The sequence below is a fragment of the Limanda limanda genome, chromosome 17 (genome assembly GCF_963576545.1).
Source record: "Limanda limanda chromosome 17, fLimLim1.1, whole genome shotgun sequence".
Classification (NCBI taxonomy): domain Eukaryota; kingdom Metazoa; phylum Chordata; class Actinopteri; order Pleuronectiformes; family Pleuronectidae; genus Limanda; species Limanda limanda.
Genome location: NC_083652.1, coordinates 12,773,796 through 12,789,041, shown reverse-complemented (window position 1 = coordinate 12,789,041; position 15,246 = coordinate 12,773,796). Strand labels below are relative to the sequence as shown.

Sequence of the window (15,246 nt, the reverse complement as noted above, 5' to 3'; positions counted from 1 at the left end):
CTTGTTTACGTCGGTCCTTGAGGCGATTTCCTGAGAAGACATAGACAACATAACTTTCAGTGTTTTCTTTTTCTAAGTCTAAATCTGAAACAAATCTAAAATCCATACAATTCAATTCTAAAGGAGCTGATGCTCAATGTTCTGCAGGATTTTCTTGTAATATTAGACGACAAGGACCGCAATAGTTTATTCTTTGTATGGTCCCAATAATATAATGAAATAATATTTATTACTAGATTTAAAGTATGGGCTATTTTGAAAGTTGAAAGTTGTCAACAAAAAAAGAAAGATTTGACATTGTGTTTCCTACTTAAAAATAAAAGTACTAGGACCTGAGTCATATTAAACCCCCGGGCTTCAGTGGTGATAACACCGACCCCTCTCGGTCCCCGGGCCCCGGGATGAGTCGCCCTACCTCGGCCACAGATGGAGCTGTGTTCCCCTGGAGGAGTGAGTCAGGCTGCAGGAACCAGGAAGTGACTTCATCTGCTTGTGATCCACGACAGAAGAAGAGCAGACATGTCAGCCGCTGCTCCACAGTCAGGTAAATACACTGAGACTCTTTATTATGGAGCTTTATAACAGGGAGGGAGAGGGGGGGCCTGGTGCGGTTTAGTCCGGGTTAGACCGGGTTAGTCCGGGTCAGTGCGGGCGAGAGGAGGAGAAGCAAAGGGCGGTGTCACTTCGTGGAAATGATAACACAACAGGCTGGAAATTGTAGAATAAAGTAAAACTGCTGCTTTTAAATAGAAAGAATACATAATCAGTCAAAGTTGTGTTGTCTTATCGAACTTTGTGTCATGTGTGTTTGTCCTGCTCCGTCAGAGCTGAGGCTGGTGGTGCTGGGCCGAACCGGACCAGGACAGAGCCCGGCAGGCTGCACCATCCTGGGCCTGCAAGACTCAGAGCAGGGCCCGGACCAGGTGGAGAGCCAGGAGTGTAAACACAGAGGAGAAGCTGCAGACAGACAGGTGAGAGTGAGACAGACAGACAGACAGGTGAGAGACAGACAGGTGAGGGTGAGACAGACAGGTGAAGGTGAGAGTGACAGGTGAGAACAGACAGCAAGACAGACAGAGAGACAGACAGACAGGTGAGAGACAGACAGACAGGTGAGAGTGAGACAGACAGACAGGTGAGAGTGAGACAGACAGACAGGTGAGAGACAGACAGGTGAGGGTGAGACAGACAGGTGACGGTGAGAGTGACAGGTGAGAACAGACAGCAAGACAGACAGAGAGACAGACAGACAGGTGAGAGACAGACAGACAGGTGAGAGTGAGACAGACAGACAGGTGAGAGTGAGACAGACAGACAGACAGACAGACAGACAGACAGACAGACAGACAGACAGACAGACAGACAGACAGACAGACAGACAGACAGACAGACAGACAGACAGACAGACAGACAGATGAGGCTTGAACAGCGAAGCCCATAATTACATGTTTATGACCAGCAGCAACATATCTATTTGGATGGCCACCACTTATGAAGCAAATGTGTATAATATAATACAATATAATATAATAGTTATTGATAGATATTTTTGTGTGCATAATAATGTCCTGTTTCAGTTGACGAGTCTTTATAGTCTTACAGTCTTTCCTGCTTTCCATAGATCACAGTCTTGTCAATTATCTCTCATTCATTGTACCTGCAGTGACATTTCAAGCTAAAATAACTTCTAAAAACAAAGCAGACACTTTTCCTCCTTGACTTCTTGCTGCTTCTCTGTAGCTTGTGGTCGTCTCCGGTCCGGCCTGGTTCAGCTCCGGCTTCAGCCCTGAGGACAGAAGAAGACACATCTCCTCCTTCATCTCCTTGTCAAGCCCGGGGCCACATGCCTTCCTGCTCTGTGTCCCAGTGAACCAGCCGACTGATGGAGAAGACAAGGCTCTGGATGCCTTGACCAAGCTGTTCGGCCCGTCTGCGCTCAGCAGACACACCATCATTCTCTTCACCCACACGGAGGAGCTGGAGGAGGACGAGCATCTGGACGAATACCTGGTCACGTGGCGCAAAGACCTCCAGGAGCTGGTGGACAGATGCGGTGGCCGCTACCACACCCTGGAGACCCGCAGCGGAGAAGAGGCCGGGGAGAGGGACGCTGTTCAGGAGCTGCTGGAGAAGGTGGAGCAGATGGTGAAGGAGAGCGAGACGCGTCACCTGAGCTGCCCTCTGTACGACCAGGCTGAGGAGAGGGTGAGGGAGCGGCAGGTGGAGGTGGTGAGACGGAGGAGAGCCGAGGAGCTGGCGTCTCCCACCAACTCCCAGCCGGAGGAGGACGTCACGGAGGAGGAGCTGGAATCAGTCCGAGACAAAGCAGAGAGGAGCGCCGGCGTCCTGGAGTTGGACCTAGATGATATCTTCCCGTCCACCAGCGTCACGCCCTCCCCCCCCTCCTTCCTCCAGGGCCTGTGGGAGAAGCTGAGGGACTGGGTGAAGTGGCTGCCTCGACTGGTGAGGAGGGAGGCCCTGCTGGGGGCCCTGGTCGGCCTGTTTATGGGGGGGCCGTTCGGCGGCATGCTGGGGGCCACTGTGGGTTCAGTGGCCACTGAGGTGGGCAGAAGGAAAACACAGAAAACTAAATAAGAGATAATGTTATTATAGATTAATCTGCACCTTAAAGTCACTTCACTGTGTGATTAAGCTACATGCTAACAGCTAGCACGTGTCAGGATAGTATTTACCACTGAGATCCTGCAGGTATTTATATTTTACCACATTCTGTATTATTTAAACACTTTATTAATGGCAGACAAATCAAACTTTATATAGTAGTGGAGGAAGTATTCAAAGCAAGCTGTTTGTGTCATTGGTTTAGTAGTAATAAGAAATTATAAGTTATTTATTATACCAATAAAGTAACTAAATAAAAGAAGTGTCGTAAACTCTGTACGGAAACATTAAAAAAAGGCAAAACTGAGAATCAACCACCAGATGGAGACATTGACCTTTTTTTATTGTACAAGTTTGAAAGAGACATTTCACTTCCTGCTCGACCAAGCAAATAAAAGCTGCTGTTTTCAGAGCATCGCTGTTATTCGTCCTTTGAGGCCTTTTGAATGTGAAGTGATTGATCGGTGTAGATACGAGGAAGTGGAAGCACGAGGCCACGTCTTCTCTGGGATGTGTTTCCATCACACACACAAGCAGGAGGAGGTTTATGAGCCGAGCGTGAAGTCTCTCCCAGACTCTCTCTCTCTCTCTCTCTCTCCTGCTCACACAATGGCAGGTTATGGCTTTGACATTGATGTAATTGATACTCTGCTAAAACCGTCAGTCATAACCCATCCTTACATCTCTCTCCCTCACTCGGGCTGCTCCCCCCCCCGTCTCTCCAAACTGCCGCCGGCTCTGCCTCAGGAGCAGCAGCTAGGCGTTTCCGAATGTGGGTGGTCCGGCCAGGGTGGGAGAGAGAGAGAGAGAGAGAGTTAACTCAGCTCTCATGTTTCCCAAAGGGAGAGAGAGGGGAGGGAGGGAAAGACAAGAGAAAAAGAGAGAGTGGCGAGAGAGTGGGTGAGAAGCAGCCGAAGGAGAAAGAGAAAGAGAGAGAGAGTCAAAGGCAGAGAACAAGCGTTGGGAGCACATCTGTCTTCCAGATGTGGCCTCCACAGTTTGTCTGAAAGAGGGAAAAAAAAAAAAAAAGTTTTTAAAAGTAAAGGAAAATTGGTGCTAAACAGTTTTTTATTGTTGGGGATTACATGTGCAGCATGAAGAAACACATCCAGCAGCTTCAGGATCCACCAGCCTGCTGCTGCTGCTCGTTATGAGGCTGCAGTGAAACAGCAAACCAGAGCCTTGAAGTTAATGTATGTGAGGGAGCACCTGTCCAAATATTATCCCGTCTTACTGGATACACACGCACAGAGTTCGGTGTTATGAAGTAAAATTAATTAGAAATTTCTTTGGAAGGGGGGGGGATTTATTTCTGGAGGAAAGGAAAATCTCCCCGGATCAAACGCAGCACAAATCGAGGAGGTGCAATCTGCTGAGTGGAGGCCGAGGCCTCGGGGGTCAGAGAGGAGCAGAGAGGAGAGGGGGGAGGGGGAGGGGGGGGGACGCCCAGTTGATTTGTGAATGTGTGTATAAGCAAAGCCAAAATCTGAACAAACATGTGAGGGAATCACCAGTGAGCCATCATTAACACACAGGCTGTAACTTCTGCTCCTCTCCCTCGGAGCCGGGCTGTTGTTGTAAGGGCCCCGTGGTCCCTGGTCAGACTGAGGAGGGGGGGGGGGGGGGGGTCCGCTGCGAGACGTGGACACCGCAATATTTTCTTGTTATCATCGCACCCTATGGGCTGGAAAAGACAGCAAACCAGAGTCAAACACACAGGATGACACAGTTTTTCCTTGAGAGCAGAAAGTCTTTTTCTCACTGCAGAGACGTCAAACCTCAGCATCGACTGCACAAGACTTTATAACAGCTTTTGTTTTAAACATATTTTAACTGAACTGGATATTGTCGTTCAATGTTCATCATTTAAACTTAAAAAATTAAGAGTTTAATTTTATTAATGTAAATTATCTGGACAGGATAACGATGCATTTGGAAATGAAGAACAGCCCTGGATACAAAAATGATAAACAACAAACAATCAGAGTTCAACACAAAATCTGTAAACAATGAAAGGACGATAAATGTAAAATGTCACAAAAGAATTGTTCAGTTGCTGTTCAGTTTGAATTTTATTTGAAAAGATCAAAATACTACAAATTATTGTAAAACATTTTATTTAGAAATAAAACAGAAAAAGACACCAGAAAAATCTTAGAAATATAAAAGAGTTATAAAATATAATTATATGATACGTGTGGCTAATATATTTAGTAGCGAAACAATATATTACATTAAACGATTCAATTCAGTTCAACACATTAAATAATAAATCATACACAGGGAAAGAGACGGTTTAAAATAACACACATGTGCCGCAGATCAAATGCATAAACCTCCACCCAGCAATTCTGTGGACTTTTCCTAACAATGTGACCTCAGGCTGCAAACTTTCTATCTGATCCCAGGGCTGTGTGTGTGTGTGTGTGTGTGTGTGTGTGTGTGTGTGTGTGTGTGTGTGTGTGTGTGTGTGTGTGTGTGTGTGTGTGTGTGTGTGTGTGTGTGTGTGTGTCTGTGTGTGTCTGTGTGTGTGTCTGTGTGTCTGTCTGTCTGTGTGTGTGTCTGTGTGTGTGTCTGTGTCTGTGTGTGTGTGAGAGACAGCGGTGTCCAACACACTCTCTCTCTCCTCTCTCTGGTCGTGCTCACTGTGAGCCCTCTCATCTTTTTCCCATTAGTGCTGTTTTCATGTTCTTTCCTAGCGTGAGTGTGTGTGGCTCCGATTGTTTATGAAGCCGCGCTCGCCCCGTCCAACTGTGTGTGTCCGTGTGTGTGTCCGTGTGGGTGTGGGTGTGGGTGTGTGTGCAATATAAAATCATGCCAAAGATTGTCCGTAATTTTATAAAAAACACAAAGACAAAAAACAACTTTCATTGAATTATCTATTAAATATTTCACATTCACAAATTCTATTTCAAGAGCAGCAACTTGTATTTTTCTCTCTTTGTATTATTGTTTACAGTTGGAAGAGGAAAGCTGCTAAATTTAAAGCAGTGGTTCCAAACCCAGTGTTCTATAACTCAGATGTTCCCTCACAGCCCCAAGAAAAATATTAATTTGACTTTATTTTAGATTATTTTATTTTAAAGTGTCATCATTTAATAATACATAAACGTGTATAGTATTATGTTTTTTAAATAATTAAAATCCTTAGTTTGGAAAATTCAAGATTACATAAATTCTGAAAAAAGTTCATCCCTTCTTTCACAACTTTTAGGTAATTTAACTCGTCTTTTTGCTATTTCAACAATTTATGCATTAGTTATGGGCTAAAAATGCAAGAAGGCTAATTTAATAGTTGATAAATACTTATATAAATAGTTTAAAAGATAAAACTTAAAAAATATTTCCAAGTTTTTTAACTTATTTTAGCAAAGAATCATTTCAAATTCAAAACTTTTTTCCATTTAATCCTTTGAACATGTTCCCTTCTTTCTTCTGCCGAGTGTGGAGTGAGTTTGATCTAATGTGTCTCAGGTGAAGCGAGAAGCCGACAAACAGCAGATTACATCCAGAACGAGACCAGAACACGGAAAACAAGGTGTCAGCACCGACAGGAAGGGGAAGATACAACAGGAGAGAAGCCCCCACACAACATGAACACACAATCACACACAGCTGCTGAGGTCACAGCCCTGGTGGACACACACTCAGTCAGCTGCACATGGACCAGCAGCCCTTGTGGAGAGAAGAGGCACGAGTCAAGTGGACGAGCACAACCGTCACACCTCCGTCTCCTCGTGCCGATTTGACCCGAGCCCTGGATGGAGGAGGAGGAGGGGGAGGAGGAGGAGGAGGAGGAGGAGGAGGAGGAGGAGGAGGAGGAGGAGGAGGAGGAGGAGGAGGAGGAGGAGGAGGAGGAGGCCTGAGACCTGCCCGATGCTGTGTGGTCTGGTTCAGGTTTGCACGGCTCTCAGTCATCTTGCTTGTTTAAAGGGAATTCCAAACATGGCCGCCACATTTATGTCATTTATTTTTCATTGCAACAACCTGAACATGTCACTTGAATAACACAGAGGAAAGCACTCGGGCTCAGCTCATAACCCGAAGACATGTCGGAATCAGACGGGCGTTCAAATGAGTTCCAGTTTGACTTGGTTCACTTGCCAAGGGCCGGCGTGTCGTACAGGCCTGTGGGTTAGCCTCTGTGGGCGGAGGAGAAGGGGGGGGGTGGACGGACAGGGACGTGCAGCACGAGGAAGAGGAGTTTTTTTGGGGGAGTGGGGGGGGTTGTGGCGAGATAACGCTGCATGAAAGGAGCGAGAAAAGCTGGATTTTGTAAGTGTGACAGCTCCGAGGAGTTAGCGGTCTCGCACCACACCTCCTGCAACACATGGGCTTTGAGGAGTCCTGGGGGGTGGGTGTGGGGGGGGATGGGGGTAGTGGGGGGGCTCCAGTCAGCGAAGAAGACAACTCACTACTTGTGGAGCTGCGGTGCGGGTGTTGGATGGCCCCTGAGCTCACCATAATTGATGAATAGTGTGGTCCACATTAAGTGACATGCGCCGTTGGCTGTAAGTGGGTGCGATGATTGGGGGGGGGGGGGGCTGCTTTTGAAGCTGGGGGCCCGTGGGCTGTGTTTGAACCGTCAGCGGAGACCCCTCTTCTCTGTAAAGGACACCACCCTGTGGTTATGTCGCAGCCTCGGCACAGGCCGGGCTCAGCACACACACACACACACACACACACACACACACACACACACACACACACACACACACACACACACACACACACACACACACACACACACACACACACACACACACACACACACACACACACACACACACACACACACACACACACACACACACACACACACACACACACACACACACACACACACGCAGACATACGTTCCCCTCCACTGGTATTAAAGGGTTCTGGGGGAGGTGATTGTATTATTCCTGCTGCAACACTGACTTAACTCAACGCAGATCTGACCCCGGCTCCTTCTCCTCCGCTCCTGCTCCATTGGATCAAGTCCTAATCCTGCCCTCACCACATGAGTGGGAGACACAAAGAGGAGCTGCACCCCCTCCTGCCACACACATCACATGTCACTCAGGTCCATGTGCTGTCATGCAGGGTACGATGGGTATCAGCGTGTCATGTGGAAGCCGAGGGAGCTTAATGGAGGCCCGGAGAGAGAGAGAGGAGCCAGACGAGCAGGGAGATTCTGTGAAAGCGCCGTCAACCTGGAACTGATCTCGCGTGGCCCTGTTGTTTTCACAGATTCCCAAAGCCGCACACATCCTCTGCCAGGAAAAGCCCAGAGGAGCTGACCCGTCGCACCACTTCAGAGCCGCGCTGCTCAAAACAAGCCCTAAATTGGAGCGTCTTAGGAGACACTTCACAGTAAGCTATGACTAACAAACCCAGAGCGACTCACAACAACACCGGGAAGCATCCGGCTTCCATCACGGCAACACAAGCTCCTGCACTCCACCAAAACACATAATAAGAGCCTGTTATTGTCGTATCTTTTCAAAGGACGCGAAACCCAAAACACACACTCCGCTCACACACAACCTTGGGCTAACAAGGGATGCAGGCGAAGCTTCCAGGGCTGTCCTGATGACAGCGTGCACCAGACGGCGCATCGCGGCGCACAGGCTCTTGCGGTGAGCTCGACGTTTAGTGTGTGTCACGGTCCGGCTCCCACGCAGTGGAAACACAGAGGCCCCGGGGCGGCGGGTGCTGCTGAGGGCCCCTGATCCCCACTGACGCCCCAGGGGCAGACATGCCCTTCAATCTCCATCCGAAATGAGAGACAGGCCATCGGTGCTCAGGGACGGGCCTCTGATTTGTTCTGTGGTCCCTTTGAAACCCAGCATCCTGCAGAAGAGAGAGAGAGAGGGGAGAGGAGAGGAGAGAGGGGAACATCAAGTCAACATGACAGGCCGGACGGAGGAGAGAGAAGATGAAGACGTGCAGCAGCGTCACTCTGGACCCGAGAGGCCGGCGGAACCAACGTGGAAATCATAACGTGTGTAGTGTCAAAACGTGAGCATCGACTCCAGGGTGTCATCTCATCGTTTATAAATATGATCAGTCAAAGGAAGAAATGGTTCAAATCACGGCTTCGATGTGGAGAGAGGAACCGGTCTGGTCTCTGGACAGAGTGTGTGTGAGGCGATTCGCTGTCAGACGGCCGGTGATCAAAGAATACATCGAATCCTTCTCATAACATGCTCTTACACAAATGTGTTTCAGTTTGTGCACGGTTTGTGCACAGGCGTGGACCAGAGGGAGCCGGCGTGTGTGAGAGACGAGTCGTGAGAGAGACAGACAGATTGTGGCGGCTTTGAAGCTTCGGGACTCAGAATAGATACTAGGTGGAAACAGAGAAAGAGGGAATATCACACAGGACCAATGTCTCAGCCGACCGCTACAGTGGGAGATTGTGTTGTGTGCACGTTTGGCGCTGTAATTCGCAAATGGCTTGCACACACTCATTCATGTGTGCAGACTATTGAGATGTCAATCACGGGGAGTGATGAAGTAGAAAGAGGGTTTCTTTCTCAAATGTCCCGGAGCAGAGCAGACAACTGACACGCCTTTAAAGGGAAACAAAACAGCCCCTACCACATCTAAATCGTGTTGTATTCTCTTCTGCTCACAAGAAACGTGTGTGATCACAGCCCCCCCCACCAATGTGCTGCCCACATGTCCGAGTCCGCTCTTTTGTTTGGGAGGAATCTGGCTCATGGACGCACGTGTATTTATCTGCTGTTCTCTCCGTGTCTCCTGGATGTTAGAGAAGTTCTGCGTCGCTCGGCTCTGATGTGATGAATCTCTTTAGTATTTAGAAGAACGGGATTCTGAGCTGATGGTTTGTTCAGAGTTTTCTCCACAGACGAACTCAGGGACCTCTGCATCGACACCACATGTTCCATATATACATTAAACTGGAGGTTATAATAATCAAACAATTGTACATGTACATTTTTATTTTTTGTTTCATTGTTTTTTGAAGCTGGACATTCCACACATCCGTCAATTACTCACCTAACTACTCCAACTGTTTATTTAACGCTGATGTTTTTATATATTTTATATTTTATATAATTTGTCCAGTAATTCTATGGGATTATTTTAAACATATATTTATTATTTTATTATTTCTATTTTAGCAGTTGATTAAGTATTTTCAACTGTTTTTACCTTCTTTATACTTTAAGCAAATTTTTTTTAAACAACCCATAATTTGAACTGTTTTGTAATTTTAGTTAACTTATTTAATGGTTCAGGCTTTTAACTGTTAATTCATTAGAAATATAAATAATTTTAAAACCTTTAGCTTACTGTTTTAACCATTAACCCAACTTCTTATATTATAATTTAAACAGTTTATTACTTTAAACTAACTATTTGAACTGTTAAATCCAGCTCCCTGTTTATGCTGCTCTTGCGTTAATTAGGTTTTTCCACAGACTTTATCTGAAGATCGCCCCCTGGTGGCTGACTGCAATACTCGTCGTAAATCCCGCTTCCCCTTTATCTAAAATGTCAAAGTTCACGCTCTTAGCTTCATGTCTGGATAGTTGGAGGAAGTGGAGACATGTCGTCCATCTTTATTTAAAGGTCATGGTTTTCATCTACTCTCTCCCTCATCATGTGTCCAGGTGTTACAGTTGAGACGATAGTCCTTTAAAACTGTTATCGATAATAATGAAATGTCCTTTTCATTGTGCTCAGATCAGTTGAGCTGCTTCAGGATCCGCACCCCCCCGGGGTCAGGGCTCGCCGGCCTAACCCGGCCGTCAGCGAGACTCACGGCTCAGCAGAGCAAACAGATCGTGCAGATATGAAAGCACATCAAGCTACGCCAATGTTTTTTCAATCTAAATTCCAAGATTACTTCATTGTTTAGCACGGTGCCAGAGCCCAGTCACAGCCAACATCTGAATACACCATCACTCAGTGAAATATTACAGACATCAGAAACTCACAAGCGGCAGGGATTTGAGAAATTAATCCTCAGAGTCGCACGGCCCGTCTAATAATTAACGGATGCGATGACTCAACATGGTCGCAGCTCGGTAATTATCTGAGGAGGCTGTCGTATTTATTTAACCAGGAAGCTAAGACCGCTGAAGTCCGGCCATGTCGTATGTTAGATCGTGTCGGATTGAAACCATGACACATTAAGCTGATTTTTCCCGGGTGGTCTTCGCTCTGGCTTCGGCCTGGTGTGTGTGTGTGTGTGTGTGTGTGTGTGTGTGTGTGTGTGTGTGTTAGTGTGTTAGTGTGTGAGACTGTCACAACAACATGACCCCCGGAAAATCTCCAACACACACACTAATTCTGCTCCGACACGCACATCTCGCCTCTCCGTCCCATCTGCAGGGACAGAAACAACAAGGCTGCCATTGACACTGACCCTCACCTCTATCCCATCCCTCCACCCCCCCCCGGCCCTCATCACCCTCCCACGTTGCCCCGGGGGGCCGCCGCTGCCACAGGGCCCAGAATGCGGTTCAGGTGCAGGACTCTGCTGTTTCCAATTAGCGGAGTATAAATTAGCGCCGCTCTCTCCTGTCCTCTCTCCAAACATTGCTGTCTCTTCATCCCTGTCGACCCTCCACACTTCACTCTGCCTCTGACCTCCCGCCTGCATCGCTCCAGCTCATAAATCCAACTCCTTTATGGCTGTTGTCGGCAACCTCTGCGCCCCCCCTAACTCACGCTCCCTGCCGTTAATGTGCCGGGCATCTGGGGTATAAACGTCCATTTTCAATCAATGAGAGTGTAAATCCTGTGCTGAACGTATATCTGACTTTGAGAGGAAAATGACTTCTGGTTTTTACTGTACACTGTGGTTACTGTAACCGAGGTATTTCACAGAGGACGAGGACAGAGCCGGACACGTGCTCTCCACATTGCAGCACGACCGGCACTGATAAGGCAGCGCTGAGGTTCAGTTACAGCGTGAGAGGAAGTGAAGCCTTATTCCTGGACTTATAACACGGTGCGTTTGCGAGCGTCCTCCTGCTCAGGTCAGTCTGTTAAAGTGAGTGTTATTTTTCCAGGGCGGAGAGATCAGCTGCAGAGTAGCCAAGTAAGACCTGAGGTCAGCCTGGCACTGAGAGTTCACATCTGTTCAAATAAACCTCCACTGTGCCATCAGCAGTGAAAACACACACACACACACACACACACACACACACACACACACACGCAGGCAGTCGCTGAATATAACAAAGTTACTCAAGAACTTCTACTCCACTACAATTCATGAAAAATGTGTTTCTTACTCTAATGCCAGGTTTGGTTATTTATGACTTTTCAGATTCTACATCATATGATGAGATTAGAAAATGTGATAAATGATGAACTATATTTCTTCTTCTACAGTTTAATAAAATCCACATATTGAGACATATGTAGTGTCAACATTTCACTGCATGTTAAAACTACTGAGTTTAACCCATTGGCTTTAAGTCATAGAAGAGTATAAATATATTAAAAACAGGTGTGTATATATGTTTTACCTCCACTTTGAGTTGAAAGACTATAAACTAACTCAATTTGAATTTCTGTAAAAATCCACACACTGAGAGAAGTTTTAACGTTTCCTAGAAGTGATCTAAAATGCTAAATATAAGATTATATATTGTTTACATTCCCAATAACAGATACTTCTACTTCCACAGTTTCCTTGTGTTGACAGATCTTGAAGCATAGTTCAACTAATTGGGAAAAGAAGGGGAATAAATATAATTTAAAAACTGAGACATGTGTAACGTCATAAAACTGCATGTTGCATTTAAGAAAATTCCCTGAGGAAACACATTTAAAAAAGGTACGACCTTAATCCAACAGTATATAAAATGTTCATAACTCCAGCAATTAAATGCAACTCACACATTAATGCATTAGTATTAATAATCCAATGATATAATACAGTATAACACAGTACTTTTACTTTTGATACCCATAGACCATTTTGCTTATGCAGGACTTTTACTTGTAATGGATCTGAGTACTTCCTGCAGTACTGCATGTACAAATGTTTATATACAAGCTCATAAACAGAATTTTTTACAGATGTGCGCCCACACACACACACACACACACACACACACACACACACACACACACACACACACACACACACACACACACACACACACACACACACAAACACACACACCTCTAAAAACAATTAAAAGCAGAGGAAATAACAAACAGCCTCAGTGATAATATTTCATCTTTGACTTTCCTCACATTCCGGACTCTGGCACCTGTCATGTGTGTGTTTCTCTTTTTTCTCTTTACAAGCTCATGCTCCTGTAACAGAGAACACAGCACACGGGAGGGGGGACTTTACAGAGCGTGTCCTCCTCGGGCCGTGCACCGTTCACAGGGATCAAATACTCCCAAGGTGTAGTGTGTGTTAGTGTGTGTGTGTGTGTGTGTGTGTGTGTGTGTATGTGTGTGTGTGTGTGTGTGTGTGTGTGTGTGTGTGTGTGTGTGTGTGTGTGTGTGTGTGTGTGTGTGTGTGTGTGTTATATTCCTCTCCACCGCTGCTTCCACCACCAGAGCTGTGGACGCAGCCTCTTTACAGAGCCCAGGACCTCGGTGTGCCCTCTGAGTTTTCTCTTTATGAGCTGCAGCTCATCTGTTGACTTGCAGAGAAAACAAGACCAGAGTCTTTTACAGGACTCCGGGGAAAACCACCAGGACGGAGGCAGAAAGATATAACGCAGCAAAGTATGTAGCAGTGAGTTTAGAGGTTTCTGCTCCCTGCAGCCTGGTAGATGAGCTCTGGCTGCAGGATGAGACAGAATGTTTGCCTCAGTTACCGCAGCCTCTGACCTTCAGCGGCCTGGACCATGTTAGAAACATGTTGGAAGAGAGCTGGAGCAGATGAAGATGAAGAGAGAGAGCAGGCACGAGGGTGTGAACTTTCCTCACTGAGTGGGCTCCCTCCTCCGCAGAAGACCCCAAGATAAACACGCCTGTGCGTCGAACATCTTTCAACTCCTCCGCTGACCTCAGCTCATCCCTCCACTCCTCCTCTCCCTCTCCAGCACTTTCTCTCCACCACTCCTCTCTGCTGCTCCCTCCCTCTCTCTCTCTCCCTCTCTGTCCAGATGTTTGGCCGAGGCAGCAGCAGTGAGAGGGAAGACCTGGGGCTGCGCGGTGGGGATCTTCAGCGTGGACTGGAATGCTGACCCTCCATCCATCTCCATCAGGGGCCGCGCATTTGTTTGACTTGAGATGTGATTGTGTTTTCTCTTCCCCACACCTGCAGCTTCCTCTGAACCCCTCCCCTCCTCCTCCACCTCCTCCTCCTCCTCCTCCTCGGACCCTCCGGACCCTCACTGATCAATTGCTTTAACTTGGAAAAACACTCATCCAGCTGCTACTGCTTCTCCTTGTGTTCTGTGTTTTCTGCCGGTGTCCCCTCAGGGCCGAGCTGCGGAGGAAGGGCCACAGTTGCAGCAGAGTTTTGGGGACATATTCTAATCCGATGAAGTGATGAGATGAAGCAGGCGTCTCTCGGTCCATTGACAGCTCCTGTCTCTTTCTGCTGTTTGTTGTCTCTTCTGCTTTGATTGACTGCTGCAGCCCTCTTGCATAAAATAAAACACCTCCTCTGTGTTGGGATGGCGTTTCCCTGCAGCCGGAGCGGAGCAGGCGGCGTGACGTTCAACTAACTGTGGTTTTGCTGCAGATCAAACGTTCCACTCGCTTTTCTGAATTCATCATTTGCAGCGAACCCACCCTCATTAGTCAAAGGCACTCAGCAACTTGTAGCGTCTAATTCTGTGGGGGCCGCCCAAACTTATCACCCTTCATTCCAACATGGTGGGCCGCCCCGGCGCTGGAACCCTCTCAAGCTTTTCCAGACATCTGACAACAGCCACATTTATTTATTGACTTCATTTCGCTTGCGGGCCGGCTTTTACTGCCCCCCCGAGTGATACAGAGTTAATGTAGAACTGCTCATTGCTCGCGAGTGTTTTTTCACTCCTCCTCCTTCTCCTCCTCCTCCTCCTCCTTCTCTCCCTCCTTTTTAAACTGTTCTTAAGTGTTTAAACACTCGGGTAATGATGTGCTGTTGTGGAAGCGAAAAACCATGTGGGATAAAAAAGGGAAAAACATCCATGTGGGCTTTCCCCCCCCCGAGAAGAGAGTGAACCACCGAGGATGGGATGAGAGTGTGAAGGGGCCTGTTAATCAAAATGAAAGAGTGGCTCTCAGGGCCGCGGTGGGAACTCGGTCCTCCGGGTGCAGAGACCCGGTCGTCCTCCTGCAGGAGCAGAGACCCGGTCGTCCTCCTGCAGGAGCAGAGACCCGGGCGTCCTCCTGCAGGAGCAGAGACCCGGGCGTCCTCCTTCAGGAGCAGAGACCCGGGCGTCCTCCTGCAGGAGCAGAGACCCGGGCGTCCTCCTGCAGGAGCAGAGACCGTCCGCAGGCCTGGAAACTGAAGTCACCATCACTTACTCCTGCTTTGCTCCTTCCAGCTTCGGCAGGTCAGGATAAGTGAAAACATTATTAGAGTTTTACTGTAGCTTTGGTTTCAGTTACTCCCATCGTGCGCTACATTCAACCACAGCTCAATCAGATACTGAATGAATGTGGTGTGTGATCCGGAGAGAAGAGCCAAAG

The 15,246-nt window shown here is 47.4% G+C and overlaps 1 protein-coding gene across 1 annotated transcript; it reads left to right on the top strand.

Moving 5' to 3' along the window:
* The first annotated feature begins 436 nt into the window (after positions 1–436).
* Positions 437–3,035, top strand: si:dkeyp-69e1.8 (uncharacterized protein LOC100001340 homolog). Its single transcript, XM_061090639.1, has 3 exons — positions 437–544; positions 826–971; positions 1,741–3,035. The coding sequence occupies exons 1-3, from the start codon at positions 520–522 to the stop codon at positions 2,593–2,595; spliced, it is 1,026 nt and encodes a 341-aa protein (XP_060946622.1). The 5' UTR covers positions 437–519; the 3' UTR covers positions 2,596–3,035.
* Positions 3,036–15,246: the final 12,211 nt, after the last annotated feature.

What these genes read in the sequence shown, in the direction of transcription:
- si:dkeyp-69e1.8 (XM_061090639.1), top strand. Translation starts at nt 520, where the DNA reads ATGTCAGCCGCTGCTCCACAGTCAG. An exon ending in AGCCGCTGCTCCACAGTCAG is followed by an intron (nt 545 to 825) that starts GTAAATACACTG and finishes CTGCTCCGTCAG; the next exon opens with AGCTGAGGCTGGTGGTGCTG. An exon ending in GAGAAGCTGCAGACAGACAG is followed by an intron (nt 972 to 1,740) that starts GTGAGAGTGAGA and finishes GCTTCTCTGTAG; the next exon opens with CTTGTGGTCGTCTCCGGTCC.